Here is a 27,330-nt window from a genome sequence, read left to right as displayed (position 1 = left end):
AATGGGTTGCTTTGTCTTGCGTGTGTGAAGCTCCTTGAATTTTGTTGGAGTTGTTCTCACCCAAGCGAGTACGGAGTGTTCCATTATACTCTTGACTTGTGTCATATAGATGGTGGACACTCTTTGGGGAGTCAGGAGGTATTATTTGTTGCAGCATCCCAAGCCACAGTGCTGTTTTTTATTCACTCACAGGATGTGAGCATCACTACTTGTATTTATTGCCGATTCCCAATTACCCAGAGGGCAGTTATGAGTGAACCACATTGCTGTGAATCTGGTGTGACAGGTGGGACAGACCAGGTAAGCACGACAGTTTCCTTCCCTAAAGGACATTAGTGAACCAGATGAGATTTCCTGACAACTGATGATGGTCTCACAGTCATCCTTAGACTCTAAATTCCAGATTATTTATTGAAAACAAATTTCACCATCTGCATTGGTGGAATTTGAACCTGTGTCCCCACTAGATTAAATTCTAGTGATAATACCACCAGGCTATTGCCTCCCCAATATGCATGACTAATCCGGTTTAGGTTCTGGTCAATCATAATGTCCAGGATGTTGACAGTGGAGGATTTACTGACAGTAATGCCAAAGAATGTCAAGAGATAATGCTTATATTCTTTCTTGCTAGAAATGTTATTGGTTGCATGGTGTGAACGTTAATTGCTACTGTCAGCCCTAGCTTGAATAGCGTCCAGGTATTGTTGCATTTAGGATATTGGTTGTTTCAGTTTTGGAGGAGTTATATTATTGCTGAGCAATCATCAGCACTCCTGATCTTATGATGGAATGAATATTACAGTTAAAGATGGTTAGTTTGAGGAAACTATCCTGAAGAATTCCTGCAAAGATGTCCTGGAGCCTGGATGACTGGCCTCAAACAACCACAACATTTGGGTTTGTACTAAAAATAGGACTTCAACCAAAGGAAAGTTTTCTTCCTGATTTCCACTGACTAACTTTACTGGGGGTCCTTGTTGCCACGTGCAGCCCTGATGTCAAAGGAGGCAATTCTCACTTCCTGCAATTGCCCCTAAATGCTATCAATGCTCCACTTGATCCCAAAGGGGTTACTGAAAAGAAATATTAATTTTCTTTGAATGAAGAAAATTCTTTAAGGGCAATTATTTATGTACTTCTGTGCGCAATTCTACAGGAACCTTTAGCAACAAATTATTTGCCCCAGTAAAAGCCTAAAATTGCATCTGGTCCTTATTAGCATCTAAGGATTTTGATTTACATAGGCTAATGAGATACTGGCCTGTTTTCTGTGGGTTCCCATGCCATTCATGTGAAACATTCCACCAGTAGCAAAGTGTGAGAGTGATTTGTCTACATGCTTCGGGGAAGCAAAGTCTCTCCCACATTTTCAAAGCTATGTTACAATGCTTAAGGGTGCGAGGTGGGAAATGGGCAAATGACACATCAATTTACCATCACTATAGGCTGAACAGAGAGAACTGATCCACAATAGTGAGGGTATAAGCTACAGAAGAAGCATTTTCGCAGGCAGTAGACTCCATGACATAACTCATATGTCATGTGTACAACCATCCAAACACAAACATCCAAATGCTCACAGCTACTTTAGATGTTCAACGTTTTTCCATGCACCTCAGTGTTTACAGAGATGAGGATACCAGAGCCAGGATAAAACAAAACAAAAATCACAATTTTATTGAATAGACAATCAAATAGATAAGCAAGTCAGTCCTAGCTAGGAGAAGACTTGCAGCAAACTGTGTAATGAAACAATGACAGGAGCAGGAGTTCAGTCATTCTGAGTAAATGGCTACAAGGTTCTTTCTGGTCTGTCTAGCTCCGTAGACCAGTGCCTGTCTTCCTTAGTTTGACAGTTCTCCTGGCCCATCAGGTTCCTCACTCTCATTTTCCTCCTCAGAGGTTTCCTCCTGCTTCTGTGTCTCCTCCTTGGCCAATGTGTCCCCCCTGTGGTGACTGAGATTGTAGAGTGTGTAGCACATAACTACGATGATATGGACACACTTCAGGGGCCGAAGTTAATTTTGAAGGGGAAGTTAATTCTGGCAAGGAGGGTAATTAATGAGCTGCAAATCCATGTGTATAGGCATCTTAATGCTAGATTGCAAATGAAGTGTTCTCACCATCTGAAAAGGGAGATCTTAATTGTGAAGGTTTAACTCAAAAGACGTGAAGCTGATTTTTGGACTCTTGCCCTGTTAGTTCCTGAAACTTGCCATTATCCTTGCTACCTCAGGGAGTGGAAAATCACGCCCTTCTGTGGGATTGGAATAAAAGCCAAAGATGATTCACATCCTCCACAGCTGCTAAAAGAAAGCAAATGTTGTTAAGCAGTTATGAAGTAAAGGAATGACAACCCAAGAGGGACAAACCAGTAAAACAAAATGCTGTAATACTGAGAAATGAAGGTATTGCTCATGTAGAGTGAAAAAAAAAACCGCACAGAGGCTGGTATCCCGTCACCTAGTCATCCTTTATTGAGTGAACAGTACACTGGCTGTGCCAGCCAGCTCAGAGTCAGACCCCCTGACTAAGAAGACTGACTAAGAAGATTCTAAATCCACTGTTTATATTGGTCAGCCAGGGTTTCTTGGCTGGTTTGGGTTGATGTTGCCAGTCAATGATCTCATAATCTACAAGATTCAGTTGGTTCCAATCACTATATCCCTCCCCCACTAAGTCCTGGATTGTAGGCCTGGTCTTTTCTCTTGCAGCTTTACCCCAGGTCTGGACTCTGACATGGCTGGTGTGTACCTGTCTGTAGCGTCTTGGAAGAATTTCTTCCTCTTTTTCTGGGGATAACAGTATCGAGGCTGCGTCTATCTTGGCCCCAGAGGTTTCCTTGACACTGGATGGAGTGGGAGAACCCATGGTTTCTTACAGGCCTTCTGGCTGTTCTGAGGGGCTGGGTATGTTTTGCTCTGGCCCGGTTTGCAAGTTAATAGCTTTCAGGTGATCTACATGCTTGTTCAGGACCGTATCATCTACCTGAACTAAAGCACAGGGCCTGACCTCACATCAACCTTGCCTTGTACCCATACAGGGCCATTTCCATGGTTCAGGCACCAAACTTCGATTTCATAATAAACTGCCTCTCTCTCTAAGTTGCATGCAGCCAGCTTTGGCATTCCTACTGCCATTTCACCCTCCAACCCCCCTCAGGTCTGGGAATATCATCAGGTTTAACCTGGTGTGGAATCTCTTCCCCATCAGCAACTCTGCTGGAGTTATTCCTGTTGTTGTGCACAGGTTGGTCCTATGAAGGAACAGGAACCAGGACAATTTGGTATCAAGTGATACCATAGGCTGCTTCTTTAAGCCTACCATCAATGTTTGGATTGCTCTTTCCACCAGACCATCAGACAATGGATAGTATGGACCTTATCCTATGTGCCGAATATCCTTTCATTTTAGGAATCACTCAATTTCCCTGCTGGTATATGACGTCCCATTGTCTGTGACCGATACTTTTGGGAGTCTGCGTATCACGAATGATGCTCACAGCTTCTCAATCGTCATCCCTGAGTTTGCCGAACTGACTGTATGCACGTCCAACCACTTTGAATTGGTATCAATGACTGTGAAGCCCATGAAAGGGCCGAAATGTAACCAAGTCCAGGCTTAACTGGGCCATTCTCAAGTGTGGGGGTGCCGCCCAGGGCAACTGTTGTCTTTGTTGGCACTCCACACTGCCACCACAGTTATATCAGCAGCCATGCCTCACCACCAGACAGAGCTTCTTGCTAGCATCTTCATTTTGGACACCCCTGGATGACTCTGGTGGAATTCAGCCAGTACCTGGCAGCAACCTTTACTCAGGACAATTGTTCCTGCTCTCCATGGTAAAACGCCATCCTCTACGGTGATCTAGTCTCGCTGGGTTCAGGAACGTTTGCAATCCAGCTTGTGGTGGCCCTCCTGTTTCTCCCATTATGACCAGCTGTTATCGTTTCACCAGGGCAGGATCTTTTTGCATCCACATTTGGATATTGTCAGTGGTGACTAGAAAGGTATCCAAAAATGTTAAAACCATAATGGACTTTTCCAGGGAAGGGACCATGGGTGGAGTATTTGCTGGTGTGGTGGGGGTGGGGGGGGGGTGACAGCTCAAGGCAACGGCATGTTCCACTCAGCTTCCTGGATGTTGTTCTAACTTGTACGTGCTGAATTCACACAAAGCAAAGCAATGGGTGGCGCTGCCTTGTCTTCCTTCAGTAACCTTAGCAGGGATTTGTGATCTGTTACGATGAGAAATTCTCAACTGTAAAAGGTACTGGTGAACTTCTTCACACCAAAGATGACCACCAAATGTTCCTTCTCTATCTAGGGCATATTTACATTCAACATCAGCCAAAGTCTGGGAAGCATACTCCATTGGGTGTTCCTCCCCATTGGGCCACCAGTGTGCCAAACGACCCCAATTCCACACATTATGTCAGCATTGCACATCACCACTATGTCTTGCTTCGGATCGTAGTAGGCCAACATTGTAGATGACAATAGCTGCTTTCACTCTTCCCTGAAGGCTACCTCTGGGTGATACAACCACTTCCAAGGCTGGTACTTTTTCAGTAGCAGGTGTATGGGTGCCAAGATGTAGGCCAAGCTACGTATGAATTTACAACAATATTACACTAATGCAAGGAAAGACCTAAGATCCAGTACAGATGTGGGAGCTGGGGCTCCTTTGATCACTCTTGCTTCATTTTCCAACAGGTGTAACCAAGTTTCGTCAACTCTGTAATACAAGTAGGTCACTTAGGCAGCCTGGAACAAACAATTCTCCCTTCTAAGGCATATGCCCGCCTGGGAGAAATACTTAAGCATTATGTCCAAGTTCTCCAAGTGCTCTTTTTTCGGTCTTCCCAGTTGTTGACACATCATCCTGATAAATCGCAACCTGGGGTAGCTCTTGTAAAATGGTCTTCATGGTTCGTTGGAAAAGGATGCAGGCTGACGATACCCCAAAATGACAGTCTTGTGTATCGGTATAAACCCTTAAGGGTGTTAATTGTGGCATACATCTGGGACTCCTGCAATTGCGACTGGATGAGGTAGGCGTGGCTCATGTCCAGCTTCGTAAAGGACAAGTCCCCACCCCGGCAATTTTGCATACAAGTTCTGTATGCGAGGAATTCGGTATTTACCCAGCTGTAAGATAGGGTTGACTGTTTGCTTAAAATCCCCACAAAGGCAAACTGAGCCATCAGGTTTCACAATCGGTACAACCAGTGTGGGCTATTCTGCAGACTACACTGGTTTGATGATCCCTCTGCTCTCCAGCCCCCGGATTCCTACATCCACTTTTGTCCAAAAGGCAAATGGCAGCAGACAGGTTTTGCAGAATCATGGAATTGCTTCCTGTCAACATGTAAAATGACTTTGGCTCCTTGGAAAGGCCAAAGCCTTTCCTGAAAATCTCCTGGGTATTTGATTAGGACTTCACTGAGATAGTCACTGTCTAATCAAAACATGTTGAGTCAATCTGGGTGAATCTTTCTCAACCAATTCTATCCCAATACTCTTGGCCCAAAGCCTCTTACTACCATCAGTGATAATGGCACCAAGTGCTTCTTGTAGGACACTGGAACAAAAGTTGTACCCATAATCTCAGCGGTTCCCCAGTGTATGTTCTTAGTCTGGCTGCACAAACTTGAGAATTGAATCCCCAGCAAATCTTGTTAAAGACAGATTCTGTAACAACAGATACAGCTGTGCTGGTATTGACCTCCATGGGAACTGGGTGATCATTTAACCAAACCTTAATTTTAATTGGTTCTGATCCAAATGTCGCTAAGCAATTTAATTATTCAAACCTACAGGTAGAGGGACTTTCCAGGGTATGCACTCTCCTGGATACTGGCCTGCGAGTTTTCTTACTCAGGCCTCGTTGTACTTCTATGCTGCTTTGAGTCCGAGTACCAGCAGCAACTACAATAGCTTGCCAACCCAGATCCTGAAGAAGTTTTTAAGTCACTTGTTCAAGGCTTGACTTTGCTGCGGGCTTCTGCTGTGGGCTGGCCTAGGGTCCTTCTGGTCAGGAGGCAGCCTTTGAGAGACTCTGATTACCTACACTCAAGTGGAATTCCCCCAAGCTCAGTTGGAGAGCGATGGAGTCCACTTCCTTTGGGATGCCCTGTAGCTCCCATGCTCCACTTGCCACATTTTATAATGACAACACCTGTTGTAGTGCCTGTTTGAAGTCCAGTTGGGCTTCAGCCAATAGGCACTTCTGCATGGTTACAGCATTAATCTCACATACCAAATGGCCTCTCGGCATCACGTTCAGGGTTAACCCAAAAATTACATGGCTCTGACAGCCATTTTAACCTCATCAAAAACCCTGATAATGGATTCCCCTGGTTCTCTAACAGTTGAATAAAACTGATAACACTTCAGAATTTGAAGAGGTTTGAGTTTGTAATATTCCTTAAACAACTCTGTCAACTCTTGGAAGATTGTGTGTCTGGTGCCCCTGGAAAAGTTAACCCCTTTATAACCCAAAACGCTGCAGGTCCATAGGTAGTCAGAAGGATTACTCGTTGCTTGTTGCTTTTCATCAGCCCTAAAATCATTTGCCTGGAAAAAATACTGCATTTTTTCTATATACTGGCCCAGTCTTCCACAACAGGGTCAAATGAGTCAAGATTCCAAAATAAAGGCATGATGCCAGAAATGCTCACATCAACTCCAAGATGATTGTTGCAAGCAAATGTTCTTCAGGCATGTATTACTTTCTCCCATGGCTACTGAAATAACTGCACACGGGTTGGTGCCTCTGTCACTTAGTCACCCTTCATCTACTTATTACACTAGTTCTGGCAAGCCAACTCAGTGTCAGTCCTCTGAACAAAGGAGATTCCAAAGCTCCTGTTTATATTTGTCAGCCACGGCTTCCTGATTGGCCCAGGCTAACAACCATAATCAAGGATCTCTTAGTCAATAACATTCACCTGGTTCCTATCACTACACCAGGGCCTCTATTTTGAAGTAGCAAGATGGGCCAGACCAAAATATCTCATGTGCCAGTTTAGTGGCTTTTTCTCCTAAGAAAGGAAAGGATAATTAATTAATAAGAAAAATAGATTAGGTTTTTAATTATAATAAAATGTGAGGCTGGATGAACACAGCAGGCCAAGCAGCATCTCAGGAGCACAAAAGCTGACGTTTCGGGCCTAGACCCTTCATCAGAGAGGGGGATGGGGGGAGGGAACTGGAATAAATAGGGAGAGAGGGGGAGGCGGACCGAAGATGGAGAGTAAAGAAGATAGGTGGAGAAGGTGTGGGTGGGGAGGTAGGGAGGGGATAGGTCAGTCCAGGGAAGACGGACAGGTCAAGGAGGTGGGATGAGGTTAGTAGGTAGCTGGGGGTGCGGCTTGGGGTGGGAGGAAGGGATGGGTGAGAGGAAGAACCGGTTAGGGAGGCAGAGACAGGTTGGACTGGTTTTGGGATGCAGTGGGTGGGGGGGGAAGAGCTGGGCTGGTTGTGTGGTGCAGTGGGGGGAGGGGATGAACTGGGCTGGTTTAGGGACGCAGTGGGGGAAGGGGAGATTTTGAAACTGGTGAAGTCCACATTGATACCATATGGCTGCAGGGTTCCCAGGCGGAATATGAGTTGCTGTTCCTGCAACCTTCGGGTGGCATCATTGTGGCAGTGCAGGAGGCCCATGATGGACATGTCATCAAGAGAATGGGAGGGGGAGTGGAAATGGTTTGCGACTGGGAGGTGCAGTTGTTTGTTGCGAACTGAGCGGAGGTGTTCTGCAAAGCGGTCCCCAAGCCTCCGCTTGGTTTCCCCAATGTAGAGAAAGCCGCACCGGGTACAGTGGATGCAGTATACCACATTGGCAGATGTGCAGGTGAACCTCTGCTTAATGTGGAATGTCATCTTGGGGCCTGGGATGGGGGTGAGGGAGGAGGTGTGGGGACAAGTGTAGCATTTCCTGCGGTTGCAGGGGAAGGTGCCGGGTGTGGTGGGGTTGGAGGGCAGTGTGGAGCGAACAAGGGAGTCACGGAGAGAGTGGTCTCTCCGGAAAGCAGACAGGGGTGGGGATGGAAAAATGTCTTGGGTGGTGGGGTCGGATTGTAAATGGCGGAAGTGTCGGAGGATAATGCGTTGTATCCGGAGGTTGGTAGGGTGGTGTGTGAGAACGAGGGGGATCCTCTTGGGGCGGTTGTGGCGGGGGCGGGGTGTGAGGGATGTGTCGCGGGAAATGCGGGAGACGCGGTCAAGGGCGTTCTCAATCACCGTGGGGGGGAAGTTGCGGTCCTCAATCACCGTGGGGGGGAAGTTGCGGTCCTCAATCACCGTGGGGGGGAAGTTGCGGTCCCCTCCCTACCTCCCCACCCACACCTTCTCCACCTATCTTCTTTACTCTCCATCTTCGGTCCGCCTCCCCCTCTCTCCCTATTTATTCCAGTTCCCTCCCCCCATCCCCCTCTCTGATGAAGGGTCTAGGCCCGAAACGTCAGCTTTTGTGCTCCTGAGATGCTGCTTGGCCTGCTGTGTTCATCCAGCCTCACATTTTATTATCTTGGAATCTCCAGCATCTGCAGTTCCCATTATCTCTAGGTTTTTAATTAGTTTTAATGTAAAAGGATATCGACTATTCCATTTAACAACATTTTTAAAGAATGTAAGACTCAAGTTGTTCACTGGCCTAATCCGATTCAAATATAAAAGCAAGGGTTCTATGGTGCCCTAAACCAAAACAAAAGTGAAGAATTGGAAAAACACAGGGCTATTAAATATATTTAAATCAATCTGTTTAGACATGGCCTGACACACATCCAAGGCAAGTAGAATTTAAACCTAGAATACTTTGCCCCGGAAGTCCAGTCACTATCATTGTGCCACAGACAGGGGTATCTTTCACCTCTGTCCTAATTCCCAATAATCAATCTCACAGCTATCAAAAAGGCATTGTTATACAGGCATGCATTTCAGTATCCTTTTGCACAGAACCAGTTTGTTTAAAATTAAAAATAAAAATTTAAGAAATCTCTTACGGCAACTACTCCAAAGATTTGTGGAAATAACACAGACAATAACTGGTGTACTGTAATGATGGAGCACTTTAATGACAAGTGCAATTTTTCAAATACCACATTGGACAAAGGTACCAGCTGCCCTATTGTGTGCTCATGAAAGATCCTATGGCATTACGTAAAGAGAGCAGCGCAGTCTTCGGGCATCTTAGCCAATCTAGTTATTAGTCTCATTGCAGTTTGTGAGGCTGTTCTTTGCAACTTAGATGTTGCATTGACCACAATAAAAAAAGTGAGTGGATGTCAACAGTACAATATTAGCAGCTAAACACTTTGGAACATCCTTAGATTGTGAAAATACAGGCTCCTCAGCTACTGGCTCCAACCCTTCCCTGGCAACAGACTGACATTGAGCTGGTCTCTTTGTGACCAAAACTTTGATGCCTTATCTCACAACAAGTTCTGTTGCCCCATTAATCTTGTGCTCATTGACTTACGTTGGTTGTCAGTGAAGGATAATCTTGATTTTAAAGTTCTCCTCATTTTCAAATACTTTTACAGCTCTTGCACTTGCCCATCTCTGTAGCGTCTTCCAATTTCACAACACTCTAAGATATCTGTGCTCCTGCAATTTTAGTTTCATGTGCAGTTCCAGTTATTTTTGCCCTACCAATTTTAGTAGTGTCTTTTGGTTGCATATGCTCCAAGTTCTGGAATTCCCTCTCTAAACCCCTCTGTTGCACCTTTCCTGCTTTAAGACATTTCTTGAATCCAAGATATTTGATCAAATTTTTGGACATCTGACTTAATACCTCCTAATGTGGTACAGTATCACACTTTGTTTTGTCATGCTCCTGCAATTGACCTCAGGATATCTAATTATGTTAAAGGCAGTGTGTGAGGATAAGCTGTTACATGTGTTAACTCTAATGTTCATTAAATGAATTACAGTTGTGATGAAATTGGTCTTGCAATTGCAAAAGTGAAGAATGATAAATTGGCAACCTGTTTATCATACTGCTCAATTTTATTTCCATTGCTCCATGGAAATCCATAGAAAAGCAAGTCAAACAAATTGTGAGGTATTTACCCAATTGTTATTACAAGGTGCACAGATGCTCAAGACTAATTATATCCCCATGTTTTTGATGGATCAACATTGGAATGGTTTATATCTCAAGTCTACAAAGCTGTAGGGTATTATCTGGACCTGTAGATTACAACTGACTCGTTCAATTATACCATAATTATCTTATTCTATGAGTCCTGAAGTCTAGAGGGTTCAGAATTTAAGCAGAGAGATTAACAATAGTTACCTTTAGAAATATGTACGGAATTATGGCACAAGATAAAATGTAAACTTAGTCAAGTCATGTTCCTCAGGAACAGGAACAATATATTGTCTTATATTTGTAAAGGTTATGTTGAAAAGGGGCAATTTATAATTTTGATATTGATGCAACTTTAATATATTTTACTTTCTTTTCACCTTTCTTAGTGCAAATATATGGTATGTCAAAACACCGAAAACTGCAATCATCGGTAAGAACATTCATAGCAAAGGTCATTGTGAGAACATTGATGTTAGAGTTGTGACAGTAAGGTACTTTCGACCATACTATCTCTCCCTAAACAGCCTTACCATCATTTAGCCTGAACTCTGATTAGCTATTAGTATAATTTCATATTTTGTAATAGATCATTAACACTATGTTGTCATGCCAAACAAGTTGGTTGGCAAGTATATACAAGATAAACAGCCAGATTTTAATGCTGATGTACAAGTACTCTGTATTAATGTATTGGAATTTATGTTGGTACCGAAGTAGAGTTGGAGGAATGCTTAATGAGAAAATCTAATTTCAGTACCACAACAGAAATGTTAAAATAAAACCCACCAGGTAGGCAGTTTGGTGGAAAAAGTTTTGTTATAGACTATAAGAAAAATTCTGAAACTAACATGAATCTTTTAAGTTATTTATTCTTTTTTTCCCCCTCATGGTTTTCTTCAGACTTTCTGTCTTTTGCTCAGTTCCTTTTTACTCTTTCTATTCCATTGTTCCGCTTATTTATAGTTGCTTTCTCCTTTGTGTTCCTTTACTACTCAATCATGTCCCTTTTGTTCCTCATTTTTATTTCTCTGTTCTCTTAAGAACTATGGCTGTGAATTTACAAAGTTGGCAGCCCTGCCTGCAGGCTGAAAAGTCAAGAGTGAGCCTGCCTCTGGCAATGAAAAGAGGACTGGATTTTATAGTCGGCAGGCAATTATCCGGCAAACTGATGGCCAGCAGCTGTTCAGTCCCAGTAATGTTACCAGGAGTAATGGCCAATACTGGTACTGTAGGGAGTGAGTGGTGGAATGGATAAACAAGTGTGGGCATCCCCTTTCAACGGGACTCCCACTGTTGAGCACATCATGTCAAACAGGGGGTCTGCCCCACAGGTCACTGCTAGCCCGTAAGCGTATAGCTAGTGGTCTTACTACATTATGTCCAGCCCTCTTAGCCACCACTCCAACCTCAGAGCATTATTAGTAAAACACCTGTGTCAGAAGGAAGGGGTGCTTGGGTGGCTATTAATTCACATCCACCTTTACTCACTTTACCATTGATGCACACTGTTTGCTATCTAAAAAGATGCACTGCAATAACTCACTCTAAAAGTTCTTTCAATAGCAAATTCTGAACCAGTATTTCCTCTAGTTTCCTTTCTGGCTGCACAAGCCTCTGAGGCCCATGTGCAGAATTGACCTCCAGAATGCAAAGTCAACACCATGATTACCTAATATTGAATGATTGCTTTGGGTGACACATCAATCACCCTTTTCAAATCCTTGAAGCTGCTAGCATGCAGTGTTCCATTTAGAGCAAACATTGTTCTGAACCCATGACCTCTACTGCCAAGAAGGACAAGAGCATCAGATGCATGGCAATACCACTACATGTGGTTGAATGCACCGCTCTTCAGATCTTAAAGGAAATGTGTTCATTTGTCGGACATGGGCACTGATGGCAAAGCCAACATTTATTGCCCATTTCTAATTATCCTTAGGAACATAGTGGTATGACTACATTCTATATGATGAAGGAACTTCACAATCCCTGCCACCCACCCATTTTTGGATTCTGTGCAACTCCATAATTTCACCTAGAGGCAAATATCAGGATGACATTTTCTTGCACATTGGTCACCAATGATTTTGTAAACTTCCTAACTTATCTCACCTTGCAAAATTGCATTCAGTTGAATCCATCACTTAATATGCAATGATTGCTTTGGGTGATTGATCAATCAATAGTGTTTTCATTTTAAATGGAACATTGAATGATCAACTTCAGGCCATTTGATACAAAATATGAAGGGTCCAGGCACAAAACATCAGCTTTCGTGCTCCTAAGATGCTGCTTGGCCTGCTGTGTTCATCCAGCTCCACACTTTATTAACTGAAACAAACTCATCTATTTACATTTAGAGTTTGCGAGTTGAAATGATGTGCACCAATTAAAATTGATTGTGTCTTTTCAGTGTCACTTTTCAATTTGCTTTGTTCCCTGGATAGACGTTGAACTGTATAAAATCCTGATGGCTACGTTATATTCAAATATTACTGTAGTTTTTGTCTGAGTAATAGTTTTCTTATCTGTAAGACAAATTTTATTTTGACCATTACTGAATATGCCCAGACACAATAACCTGCAAAAAGCTACTAATTTAATGCAAAATCTGAGATTTGACAGTGATTTGTGTTATGGAACTTGTTATCATAGAAAGTGATGCCAAATTTTCAGGATGAAGGCAATCATTGCTGTTTATATGTGCAATAATCTTGGAGTAAATTACAATTGTGCACAGGATAATTCATCAATTTAACCACCTTGCTGTTTAAAACATTATATCAAGATGTTTGATGTGACAGGACAAATGTGTTGCATTAGTTTCTTGTATTCTTTTTGCCGAGTTGTATATAATTCACTGATTTATTCTGTACCGTAAGGGAGCTCAGAATGGAAACAGACCATTGCCCAGCAAGTCTATTATTTCAGGACCATACAAATCCATTTTACCATGAATTTACACCAGCTACTTAATATTGTGGTGTGAGTTTCCATATTCTTTCCAGTTTTCCCATAAGTAATCCAAGCACAACTTTCAAAGGCTTATTTAATCTTTTTACATATCATGGAGTTCTAGAACATTTCTAGAACTTTTCACAGACACAGCAGTCTATCAGCAATTATTCTGAGTACTTTACACAGACATTTGTCAGCAGCTAATGCTGTGGTCAAGGAAGTGGTGGCAGTGATGGATCATAGCCAATACCCAGAGCCAATTACAGATACCCTGGGCAATGTCAAGTAGACCAGCGGAGGCAAAACAAGAAGAGGGCAAAAAGATAAACTCTACTTTAGTAATATCTTTTAATATGTTCAGCAATTCAAAATGGCAAATGGTGTTGGAGCATGGTGATACTGCAATTTACACTGCATTCTTTTTTGATATACATGTGACAATATTTTATTGAATTCAATAATGTCCATACACATTAGGGATTTTCTGACTGCAGAGCATCTTTGCCTACCACACCTGAAAAGTCAACTGTGGGAAACTTCAACTGACTGCAGAAGGGATTTCCATTTCTCACTTGGGAAGACAACCTGAATGACCAGCATCTCTGTTGCCCCAGAAATATATTAGCCAGGACTAAGATTGCAAGAAATCCCCAGATTCTAAACTCTTGAGTTCACGATCATTTAAGAGTTGTGGTGGTGGGGGGTGTTCCATTTCACTGTAAGAAGGAAGGTGAAGCCTCTCAGGAATGGGTAAGGACAGTGCAGGTTTCATTGAAGAGGCTGGGGAGGTGGGAGGGAGGACCTGCACAGGGCAGACCTGATGTGGGTTGCACAATGTGCAAAGGAGACTGTAGAAGGAAATGTTCCTCACTCTATTTTCTGCCCAAGGGCTGAGCAAAGTGACTTTCTGTGCTCCCCTACCCTGTTCCTAAACTCATCCCATCCTGGATAGGAATAGGCCCTAAAGTGGGGTCGTTTATTACCTACTGAAGGGTTTCATTTGTGATAAGCATGGCTCACCCATTGCAATGTAAACTGTAGAGATATTGGCATGGGCAGAAGGGCAATCTAGAGAATTTTACAAACCAATCTGTGACCTCATTGATGGTTTGGAGTGCAAGTTCTGCCTATGGTTTTATCATTTTATGTGCAATCATATTATGGTTGCAAAATCATTATCATTAAGGTAATGTGCAACATGCTGGTCATCAGCAATAGTTCAACTGTTGTCATTTTTATTGTGGTTTGAACCTAGATTGAAATGCAATCACGTAGTAAGGCCTAACCTAATCTGTAGTCATGTGACTTCTCCAATGAGGTGCACACTTGCAAAGGCTAAAATCTTCACCACGGGATTTGCAAAGAATGGTTACTGTCAAATAGGGCACGGTCAAAGCACAGCTTTCTAACTAAATTCTGGTGTTATTTATATATTCACTGCTCCTGAAGAGCAATAATGCAGACAACATGAGATAGTTAGTGATCTCACAGTGAAAGCTATAGTGAATGATCTGCTGGTCTGCGAATGTGGAGAAACAATGGGAGAAGCCATTGCTGACCAAGGCCAATTCCTAGCATGACTGCTCAACAGAGCTTGCCAAGTGAACAGGAGGCTGAATAAAAAAAAATTACAACTAAACATGCCTACAAACAGGTGCATAGGTCATGTACTGACAGTAAAATTCCTTAAGCAGTTTGGCAATTTGTTGGTTTTGTCAACTATCTGGCAAAATATTGCACAGTTTGATGTTAGAGTGTGAACTGTGCCAACCCACAGACAAGTACATGCAGTGGTAATGGGGCACAGAACAAGATGTAGCATTCACTAAAATCAAGCAACTAGTGACAGCAACACTAGTGCTGAAATACTACGATGCAAATGATGAAACCTCCCTGCAGAGTCACACCACTGAGACAGCATAGAAACATAGACAGCATGGAACAACATAGAAAGGTCAACTTGCTGCTTTTATATCCAGAGTGCTAATACAAACAGAAAGATGTTAAGCCCAAATCCAGAAAGAGTGCTTAAGAGTCTTTGTTCACAAACATTTTCATTAACACCTACTTGAAGGACTCAATTGATAGTCAAATCTGCCCACAAGCCAGTTCAAAGCATTTTTTTCAAACTGCAATAGTCTCTTCCGAAGCATCTGCAAAAATTGTTACTCCAGTTCGAGGTATCATATGGATGTGACATACAAGCAAAGGAACCAGATGCATGTTGGAAATATATTGTTGAGACCAGCTCTGTCATTGAAGAAAGTGGAAGATCTAAAACAGAATATACTATCTTCCAGGTTTATTGTGAATCAGCAGCTCACCATGCTCTGGAAGTCATCAAGCCAGAGAGACTAAATACAATAGACAAAGTGCTTTGCTTAAATCAACCAAAGTATCCAACAAGATACAAATCTACAAATGTTTCATAAGGTAATGATAAAAGGATAAGTAGAGAACATCAAGGGCATACCTGTTGCTACATGAGCAAATTGGGCAAATAGAGATGAATTGACAACCCCACTGATGGATGACATATTGTATAAAGGAAATAGACCAATTCTTCTGAAGGAACTGATGAGACAGTTTCGAAAGAACATCTGTACAAGCTATCAAGGAACTGAATCAAGTCTGAGGGAGGCAAGAGATATGCTTCACTGGCCAAACATGAACAACATAATCAAGGACTGTGTCAGCCAATGCAATATTGGAATGAGAACGAAATGAAGCAAGAAAGAGAGCCACCGAGGACACATGACATCCTAGACAGACCATGGATGAAGCTCAGAGTAGATCTTTGCATACTTGCAGGAACAGATGATCTTGTCACTGTCAACTACTATTCTGTCTACTGGGCAGTGGATCAGTTGGTTTTGAAGACTACCACTGAGATTGTCAAAGGCCCGCAAGCTTACTTCAGATATTATAGCATGCCAACATTTTCATGAGTGACAATGGTTCTGTGCGGCTTCATGAAAGACTGGGAAATTCAATACCACATATTGTCTCCACGCTATCCTCCGTCAAAGAGAAAGGCATGGTGAAAATCAAACAAAAAAATCATAAAGAAATTCAGTAAATCCGATGTAGATGTAAACAAGGAAATCATAGCGTGGAGAAACACACCTACTGAAGATATAGAATGTAACCCAGTACAAAGGTTGATGTCACACTGCACACAAACCCCACTTCCAATAGCAAAAGAGCTGTTGAAGTCATAAGTAGTAATAGCGGGGGAGTAAATTGAGATAGCAGAAGCCAAATTTCATTTCAACAAGACTGTTAAACTGTTACCAGAGTTGTGTATTGAAGAACTAGTCAGGATACAGACAAAGAATGATCTCAACAAAAGCCACCTTGGGAAGTGAATGACTAGGTAGGCTTGTCATAATCACAGGCACATATACCCAACTGCAGAAATTGTTCCTTTACTGTAGGGGACTGATCAAAGAAAGGTGAATGCACAATATAACACATCAACCATCTGGCAGAGAGGTCCACGCCAACCCAACAATAGAAATAGAACAACAGCTACCACAGCAACAGCAATTGTTCAGGGATGATACTCCCTGGTGAAATAACATCAGACACATGAACAGCCAATAGCAGCACATACACAGACTATTACATGGAGTCTGACAGAAATAATAAACTGTCAGGGCTTGCAAAGTGGACTGTATCTATTTGGTAATTTGGGGAACAAAAAATCTACACGATAATGCAAGCTTTTTGCTTTTTTTATATATAAAAAGGGGGATGTTTGGATTGAAATGCAATCATGTACAAATGTTTACCCTAGTCCTGACCTGTAACTGTGAGCTGTAAACTGAGACATACACCCTGTAGGCAGACATCTTAAGCTTCACTTCAAGACATTCTCCTGTTGAACATGCTGCTGTATTGTACACACAAAACAGCTGGGTCACAATGCTTCCTTCAATCCATTAGTTGTTGGAAATAGAAGTAATTTGAACAGAAAATAAAAGGAGGCATGCTTGAAAGAGGTTATTTAGGAAGAACAAAGCTTTTTTTTATTATAGACCAGAGCATTTTTCTGCATCGCTTCCATCCTTTGTTCATAATAGGCAGCAATCCCTAATTTACATTAAATTTAAAGCAACGATGATCTTGCCTCAGGCAGTTCAGAGTGCATTTTACGAGACTAAGTGAGCAGAACCATGAGAATGCTCCTTGTACCCTTGCCTGAAGTGAAGGAAGATCGGGTGGGGGTAGGGGAATGATGCAGGACACTACTACGGGGACCTGCAGTTATTGTGTACCTAGCTACATGTAGAAATAAGAATCATAACTGACATGATCAAAACAGAACTATCTTAAAAACATGGCTGCTTTAGAAAAATCATTTGCAACACAAAAAAGCAAACTGAAATAGATAATGGTAAGAAACAGAACATTTATGCACAATGGCCTGGCTTTAATTTAATCTTTTGTTTAGTAATTTCTAAGCATTCCTAGTCCCAAATTGTTAGCAAATACAATTATTTTTGTTGTATTTACATCAGACTGAAATGCAGTTTACTTGGCAGATTTAAAATAATCCCTGTATTGTATACTTTGCTGTCACAATTGTATCCAATTCACAAATCTTCAATATTTCATCTAATAAAATCTAAACTTATTACAGCACTATCATGCAGATTTTTGAAATGTCTCATGCAAGAACAGGATACTTATATTATTCAATTAGTCTCTCTTATTATTGAGGGTCACGCCTCTAGTGAACAAGAATTTCTGTGCAAAAGACAAACCTTTATTAGCACACGCCATCCATTTCAGATTTTCAGAAAATACAGCTTCACGTCCAATCAAATAGGCAAATATTCGCACCTGAAAGAACAGAACGACACCTCATTAGATTTCTAATCTGTTAGATATATTTAAAAACTTGATTATGAATGTAAAGGCTTAAAAGATTATGTTGTGGGACTGCCTTTCTAATTTACGGTAAAATAGGATAATGAGGAGAGTCATGTGGTCCCTGAATTCTGATCAACAACAAGCTTGGGTTGCTCGGTTACTAGGAAGAAAGCCATGGCGCTCGGGGTGAAACTTATCGGGCACAAGTGTAAAACGTCCACACCTAAACACAACGGCAAGAAATACTGTATTGATTGCACAGTCAGTTTCCAAGTTAGCCAGGTATGAGAGAAAAAGGGAATTCTGAGAGAGAGAGACAAAGAATTGCAGTTGTTGCAGTGTGGTCAGCAAAAAGAATTAGGCTGCAACTTCTTCGGGGTTGCCTATCAAATATGCAGGAACAGTCTGATCACTGATGTCTGAACGAGAATTCTCCATAAACTAAGAAAATCAACTTTTGATGGACACCCAATGATACAACTGGACAAAACAGCAAAAAGTGAACACATTGGCAGCTGAAACTGCTATGCAATGGGTTATTCCTGTGAAAAAGGTGTTATTCTGTGGAGAATGGAGTGCCAATGGTGATGTGGTTTACTGGGTCAAGCACCAATGTCAGTGTGCTACAATCTGAGTATTTTTTCCTTCATGTGACATATACCACAAGGATTGGGTTTTTAAAGTTTATTAAGAACGGTAACTGTTTACATTGCTGTACCATCACAAGTTTATACATTGTAGGGGTATTGCACTTACTACTGTTACGGCACATTAGATACAGATAACTGATGTCTGAACATATTTCACTACCTCCATTGCACTGAGAAAATGACTGTTGATGAGGCAAGTACCTATATACTGGAACATCATGTGGCATGATGTTATATAACTCTTAAAAGTACACTGCAAGTCTACATTGCAATCTATGCAATAACAAAACATAAGAGATAACAAGGTGTAGAGCTGGATGAACACTGCAGGCCAAGCAGCAGGGGAGCAGGAAAGCTGACGTTTCAGGCTTAGACCCTTTTTCAATAACAAAACATATCTCTGTTTCCCTTTAAAGACTGAGAAACTTTTTCATACAACATGTACATCAATACATACAGATTTTGGAGTTGAATTTTACACAAAACCATCTGTGTGTCGATTTTGGGGAGTTTCACGCAGAGTTTGTCTCTGCGAACTCTAATGTGTTTTCTCACACCATTCTCTGTTGCTTACTTCATTACTTATGCACCATGCCACAAAGGCACCATCCTCATGTTATCTTGCACTCAACAGCAGTAGAAGTACTAGATACTGCTACGATCTTCTGGGATTCATGCTGCTGGGAGACTGTTTAAATCCCAGCTACAAGCCAGGTGAAGCCAGAAAGTGCCATTCATAATGCGTTGCTGCACAATTTTAAGGGATATGGCCGAGAAAGGGAAGTCAACACATCCAGAGATCCCTTTTGATGAGGTGATGTCCTAACAGACAGAGTGGTGGAGAGAGAATAGCAGTCCACCTGCCTCAGGACCCTCAGTGGAGAGGACAGCACCAGACCCTGCCAGCCTCATTTGAAGTTGCCACCCAGTTCAGTGCAGTGTCCAGAGTGTGGAGGAATACCAAGCAATACAGGAGAAAGGCTATTGATGTTCCACGCTTTGCCAGACCCTAACTCTGCGACTGCACCCACCTCTCACTATGGCTCATGGTCAACCACTTTCATAATTGCATGTAGCAGCTTCCCTCAATTACTTTCATAACCCTGCCCCCACTGCCCCTCCAACACAATTAACCCTGCAATTCCTCCTCACTCAGACCCCTCAACACCTTCCCCTCACATAACCAACTGAGCCAGCTACTTCCATCTTACCTATTCCCTCCGTTTGTTTCATTCCAGGAAAAAACAGCCCAAAATTGGGCAGTGTGCCGGGATGGGTCGTGGGGTGCCTGGCATTGTCTCCGTAACCTTTATAAGGCATGGATCCTTGCCCTAGGGGGAGAAAACTGTGCCCACATTAGGTGATGTCGAGACTTCCATGCCCAACACCAAGTTAAGATTCATTTTAACTGCTGTGCTGTTCTCCCATTACTATCACTGTAAATGTATTTTTCACATGCCCAAACTTCTACCCCTGTTTCACAATTCATTCCCGCTCTTGTCTTCTGCAGGTGCCAGGGGCATGCACAGTCTCTGCCTTGTAAAGAACAGCCCTTCCGGCCAATACCTCCACTTCTGAGGAAGAAGTCACAGATTCTTTTCCTGACTGTTGAAACCGTCTTCTGTACCTTCCATTAGTTCAACTAGTTCAGTGGAGGAGGGGGATCTGGGAAGACATCGAACATCTCAAGGCTTGCTGTCGGGAAAAAAAGCGGAAGCCGGGCAACAACAGTGAAAGAACACGTTGCCACACCAATGCCCCACCATCCCCTTCTGTGACCACCACTGCCCCAAGTGTAACAGTGTGCAGTAGCTGCATCGGTCTGTACAGCTGCCTATGGACTCGCCCTGAGATGGAAGAGAGTCATCCTCGTCTGCAAGGGACCAACAGTGATGATGAGTTGAGACACTGCTTACATGAAAGCATACCTTCGCTGGATTACAGCCAGCAGTACATTCTGGTGAGGTCATTATTGGCGCAACTTCCTGGCTGGTTGAGGAAGAAAGACTCGAAGGCTCTTACACTCAGAGGAATATAGGGGACCAAGCACATTCTCAGCCCCAGGCAGGAGAGGGTCCCATTACACTGGCCATTAATAACTTCAGCCAAATGCACAAGCAGAAACAAGAGCAGCAGGCAAGTTTGTTGGAGATAGTTAGGAATTTGAATTGAAGGTTGGAGGAGTTCACCAATACCATCCATATTGTAAAAACCTAAAGAACTGCAGATGCTGTAAATCAGGAACAAAAACAGAAGTTGCTAGAAAGGCTCAGCAGGTTTGGAAGCATCTGTGAAGAATATATCAGAGTTAACAATATTAACTGATATTTTCTTCACAGATGCTGCTAGACTTGCTGATTGTCCGTATTATGCCGCCCTGGTATCTACGCATCTAGCCATCTCCAGGGATAGGTTGGTGACGGCCATGGGCACCCAGGTCCAGCACCCTCAGTGTCTGCTAAATATACACATGGACCTGCACTCCATCACACAGCTATTGCTGCTCAGGGCCACGGCAAACAGGGACAGGCTTAGTGCCCAGCCCTCTAATGCCACCTTGCTTGCAATTTGTAACCTTGTGGGGGTTCAGGCTAAAACGAGTGTGAGTCTGTATCTGACCAGAACACTCTTTACATGTGGCCAAGGGCCCAGACTAATACCCCTGTGTTTGCCCCATGAAAAGCTTCAAACTGACAGGCTCTACCATACGGCAAAATCCCTCCAGCCCAGCTGCAGACTCCAGAATTGCTTCAGAGATAGTAGGAACTGCAGATGCTGGAGAGTCTGAGATAACAAGGTGTACAGCTGGATGAACACAGCAGGCCAAGCAGCTTCAGAGGAGCAGGAAAGCTGACGTTTTGGGTCTGCGGAAGGGTCTAGGCCTGAAACATTAGCTTTTCTGCACCTCTGATACTGCTTGGCCTGCTGTGTTCATCCAGCTCTACACTTTGTTCTCTCAGACTCCAGAATTGCACTTGGACATGGTGTGAAGGAGAAAAGATATCCTTTGAGGGCACATAAAATGATTATGCTATTGAAGCTATGACAGAGTGAAAACATTCCAGGGGCCATTTTATATTTAATTGTGTTTAATGCAGAAGAATCTGGAGTTTGGTTCAGGAAAACAGTTTTTAGCCAAATAGATGTCTCTAAGCTGTGAGATTTTGTATTAAAGTTTTCAAGCTGTCAAAACTGAAAAGAAATTTCCTGAGGGACAATTTCGATGCACAGGGTGGTGTATATGTGAAATGAGATGCCAGATGAAGTGATCGATGCGAGTACAATTATGACATTTAAAAGACATTTGTGCAGGTACATGGATAGGAAAGGTTAAAGGCTAAATGTAGGCAAATGGGGCCATTTCAGTACAGGAAGCCTGTTTGGCATGGATAAATTAGGCTCAAGAGTCTGTTTCCATGCTGTATGATTCTATGCCTCATCAGAATTGAAAGGAAGGGCAGGTCAGCTGAACTGGAAAGATGTTGTGAAATTGTTTCAACCGTCCAAGGAGAGTTGGGAAAAAGAAACCCTAAGCAGTCAGGTTCCTCCCTGGCTTGACCTCATTGTTGAAGGACTAGGCTGCTGACTGATTCCCATGCCACTCCCTAATTGACTTACTGTAAATCTCGAGACTGTTTGAACTGGACCCAGACTGAAGTAATTTCAGAGTCCCTGGCTCTGATTAATGCTTGCATCCAATTGACCATGCCAAAACCCATGGACAGATATCAGACACTGCCCTTTATTTAATGTTCCCCCGGGGTTGTTCCCCTCAGACTCGAGACTGGAATACTTGGTGAAAGAGAAGTGTGTTTGGTATGTAAGCTGCTGTGCATGCTGTAGGTATGAGACTGACACAGCACAGTCTAGGTAGCCACATTCTACACCCTTTGACTGATCATTGTTGGCAAACATGACAGGCTTCCTGGCTTTAGAACATAGAACATAGAACATAGAACAGTACAGCACAGAACAGGCCCTTCAGCCCACAATGTTGTGCCGACCATTGATCCTCATGTATGCACCCTCAAATTTCTGTGACCATATAGATGTCCAGCAGTCTCTTAAATGACCCCAATGACCTTGCTTCCACAACTGCTGCTGGCAACGCATTCCATGCTCTCACAACTCTCTGCGTAAAGAACCTGCCTCTGACATCCCCTCGATACTTTCCACCAACCAGCTTAAAACTATGACCCCTCGTGCTAGCCATTTCCGCCCTGGGAAATAGTCTCTGGCTATCGACTCTATCTATGCCTCTCATTATCTTGTATACCTCAATTAGGTCCCCTCTCCTCCTCCTTTTCTCCAATGAAAAGAGACCGAGCTCAGTCAACCTCTCTTCATAAGATAAGCCCTCCAGTCCAGGCAGCATCCTGGTAAACCTCCTCTGAACCCTCTCCAAAGCATCCACATCTTTCCTATAATAGGGCGCCCAGAACTGGACGCAGTATTCCAAGTGCGGTCTAACCAAAGTTTTATAGAGCTGCAACAAGATCTCACGACTCTTAAACTCAATCCCCCTGTTAATGAAAGCCAAAACACCATATGCTTTCTTAACAACCCTGTCCACCTGGGTGGCCATTTTAAGGGATCTATGTATCTGCACACCAAGATCCCTCTGTTCCTCCACGCTGCCAAGAATCCTATCCTTAATCCTGTACTCAGCTTTCAAATTCGACCTTCCAAAATGCATCACCTCGCATTTATCCAGGTTGAACTCCATCTGCCACCTCTCAGCCCATCTCTGCATCCTGTCAATGTCCCGCTGCAGCCTACAACAGCCCTCTACACTGTCAACGACACTTCCGACCTTTGTGTCGTCTGCAAACTTGCTGACCCATCCTTCAATTCCCTCGTCCAAGTCATTAATAAAAATTACAAACAGTAGAGGCCCAAGGACAGAGCCCTGTGGAACACCACTCACCACTGACTTCCAGGCAGAATATTTTCCTTCTACTACCACTCGCTGTCTTCTGTTGGCCAGCCAATTCTGTATCCAAGCAGCTAAGTTCCCCTGTATCCCATTCCTCCTGACCTTCTGAATGAGCCTACCATGGGGAACCTTATCAAATGCCTTACTGAAGTCCATATACACCACATCCACAGCTCGACCCTCATCAACCTTTCTAGTCACATCCTCAAAAAACTCGATAAGGTTTGTAAGGCATGACCTACCCCTCACAAAGCCGTGTTGACTGTATTTGATCAAGCCATGCTCTTCCAGATGGTCATAAATCTTATCCCCCAGAATCCTTTCTAACACCTTGGGTCTGTACTAAAAGGTGAGACGAGACAGCAGTAGGATAAGCCTGAAGGTTCTGAATTAGATGGCAAAGTGCAAAAAGATAAGTCAAAGCAGAGATGCTGTGAGCATCCAGGTAAATGCAAAATAAGTGAGCACTCCGAGACCAAGTTAAATCATGAGTTGCGCCATGAGGTGGGTGGTTGGTGGGCACATTCAAAATGGTCTGGCCGCAGCTTTACAAACCAAAGTGCAGCATTGAATTGGAGAATTTATTCTATGCGAGTCAAGATTTGCTAAGTTGATGTGGTGAGGTACGTATATTTGTTGTCAAACTCCTTGGACAAAGGATGTAGGCATTTGCTCCCCAAGCGGCAGTCTTTGAGCTGCTGGGAACAGTTGAAATTGTCACCATCTAGTTTCTCTCCTCCATGTGGGAGAATAACAAATTGTATATAAATGAGGTGAGAATAGCTAATATTGCAATGTTAATGTGTGCAATTATGTGAAAGATTAAGTATTGTATTGACAGTGAAGATGGATAATGCCAATACAAGGTTGTCGGACCCATTGTAAGCAACGATTGTGTGTGGACTGCAACACATTGTGCCAGCTTTCGGAGTACGTGTTTCATGAAATATGTGAAAGGATGACACTCATACCAGTGCCTAAGACCATAAAACACCATTCAGCCCCTTGAGCCTGCTCCATCATTCAACAGGATCATGGCTGATCAACATTTTTCACGTCCATGTTTCTGCTCTCTCCCCGTAACGCTTGATCTCCCATTAGTGCCTGTTGTCCATTCCTTTTGAAACATATCACTGTCAATTCTTCACATGCCCTGTCAGACTGGGGCTGTAAACAGTGATATTGTAGATACTTCTTGAATTTCATTGAAATGCTTGGAAGCCATGGACTGAACTTTGGAAATGTCCTTGCCATTTTTCCTTCCACATGCTGCTGTGGAATATTTTGTTGCATTTCAGGTTTCTTTGCTTAGTTGGATTTCTTGCTCATTTTAACCCAATGCCCTCATATGTCATGAAATATAGGACAGCATCTTGGTGAGTGGATGAGCCACATCTGATAAGATTTGAAGATAATAAGAACTGCCAATGCTGGAGTCAGAGATAACAGTGTGGAGCTGGAGGAACACAGTAGGCCAGGCAGCATCAGTGGAGTTGGAAAGTTGACATTTCGGTTGGGAGAGAGTAGGAGGGTCTAGGCCTGAAATGTCAGCTTTTCTGCTCCTCTGATGCTGCTTGGCCTGCTGTGTTCATCCAGCTCTATACCTTGTTATTTCGGTTGGGACCCTTCTTCAGAAAATTTCTGAAATATTTTGCAATAATTGTTGTGGACAGGCATTTGAAGATGTTGTGAATCTGCTATGGTTGCTTCAAACCTACATCCTTCTTCTTGCAGTGCATCAATGGTATACTGTTTGATTTTACGTAGAAGCATTTTTGTAAAGGATTTAATGGGTTTGAAGGTGATGAACTGTTCCCTAAGCCTTTCAGCTAAGTTAGCCTCAGTGCAACAGCATTTCATACCTTTGTGGTCACACCCACCTCCAAATTGGAGGATTTATTCATCTGGCTGTGGTAAACAGGTAACAAACTCAAGTATATCCTTAAGTTGGTTTGAACTTTTAAAGTTGATCTTCTAAAATTGGGAAATTTTTTTCAGGATTTTTGTAGTTATTATTAGATATATCAAAGGATCTTATTTTTCTTAATCCTTCATTTCCCAAAGCAATAAGGAATTTGACTGTCTGTTCTACATTATCAAATATTTATTGATCTAAGAAGTAAAAACCGATTTTTTTTCTTTAAATAAACAAAGTTTTGACAGAACGTCTATAGAGTTTGGAGGTTTCCATATTTGCTGTGCTTTCTAAAATGCCAATGCAACAATTTGCATTGCAACATAGCATTTTTGTTATCTATCTTTAATTTTGTTGTATATCTTTTTTTGTTGTAGTTGTAATTTTAAAATTCACATGCTTGTGGCAAAAATGCAACAACATCACGCATATGCTTTTAAAGAAAAAATTCTGCCATTTACAAAAAAAAAGGATGTATCAATTAATATCCTGACACAAGTAAGGTCTTTTAGTATATAAAATGGCTTTGAGCATTTTTGCTTTTTGGTCCAGGATTTTTTCTCTTAGATTGAAGCTGTCTTTCAGCATGACGTGAAAGGCTTGTTTGAAATTAGATCAGCTGTGGCTCCTGTTTTCTTTTAAAGTGAGAGGCAGTAAGTATTTACAACTACCCCATTGTAATTGATGTGCTTCAATTAGGTTTGTAGCACTTTAATCTTGGTTGAGATCCCTCAGTCTTGGATGTAGCACTTTAGGCTTGGCTGTCAATTTCAGCTCAGAATTCAGCTAGATGAGAAGAAATTTGTTGCTATCATCTTTTCAGTCATTAGTACCAACTGCCTGGCACTAATTATCTGTGACAATAAGATTTTAATACCTGCGTGCTACCACCATAGCCTGTGCTTTTGATGCGACTTCTTGGGTCAAACATTATTGTTGAAGTGCTATGGTCCGAATGCTCTCTATACGTTTCTTCTCACAATATGTACCATAACGTTTGGGTTCTTGTTGAGACAGATTCTTTGAAGTTTTGTTTTTGAAACACCACAACTATTTACAGAATTATAACATCAGAGACAGATGTTCTGTACTTCGTAAATGTTAGTGTATGTTATGTACGCCAGGTCTAATTGGCTGAACATATTACACTGACTTCATGGCATTGGTGGAGTGTCCAAAGGTGATGTGGTATGTTTACATTAAAATGTCACATGGTGTGATGTCACATAAATGCCTTGAAAGTACACTGTCTTTTTGGACTGGATCTAGGCAATAACACAACAGACAGCAGGATGTGAAGGGGTTTAGAGATTTAGATAATGTTCAAAATTTAAAGAGGAGGTATCTTTTCTGTCATTTAGAATATTAATTGCTGTATAATAGTGCTTAGTGGATGTTTCCTTTAGTTGATTACAGGAAAAGTTTTAAACTTTGAAATCTTGTGTAATTCATTTAAGTTAGTCACTGGGAATTCAGTAAGTGTAATACCAAGGGCTGTTAAATAACACTTTGCAACTTTAGCTTCATATGTCCCATTAGCAGCATGAATAGTAGCTTACGAATCATTATCACAACTGGATAAATAAATGAAGAGGAATTTATATGCTGATTAACATGCATTAAATTTGGTATAATAAATAAAATGTGAATAACATTTATATTAGTTATGGAATTACATAATCAAGATAATTAAGTTGTTTATAAACCAGAAGTTGAGATAGAGTGTAATTGAGGAATTGTGCAATAAAACATCAGAGCATCCATACCTAATAATTAGCCAGATAAAAATCATAAGCTATCTAAAAATTGCAGTTAAAAACATATGCAAGTCAATATCTTAAATAATAATCTGGATTAGCTAGCTCATATACATTCTTCAGTCACAGACTTT

At 42.2% G+C, this 27,330-nt stretch overlaps 1 protein-coding gene across 6 annotated transcripts in view; it reads right to left on the bottom strand.

Moving 5' to 3' along the window:
• cacna2d3a (calcium channel, voltage-dependent, alpha 2/delta subunit 3a) overlaps positions 1-27,330 on the bottom strand; it is an 807,750-nt gene that overhangs the window by 302,342 nt on the left and 478,078 nt on the right. For all 6 annotated transcript variants that reach the window (XM_059649881.1, XM_048547899.1, XM_048547901.2 and 3 more), the window contains one exon: positions 17,830-17,908. In XM_059649881.1, the coding sequence (XP_059505864.1) occupies positions 17,830-17,908 (79 nt within the window). The remainder of the gene's footprint in view (positions 1-17,829; positions 17,909-27,330) is intronic.

The sequence above is a fragment of the Stegostoma tigrinum genome, chromosome 11 (genome assembly GCF_030684315.1).
Source record: "Stegostoma tigrinum isolate sSteTig4 chromosome 11, sSteTig4.hap1, whole genome shotgun sequence".
Lineage (NCBI taxonomy): Eukaryota > Metazoa > Chordata > Chondrichthyes > Orectolobiformes > Stegostomatidae > Stegostoma > Stegostoma tigrinum.
This window is presented reverse-complemented; position numbering and strand designations above follow the sequence as displayed.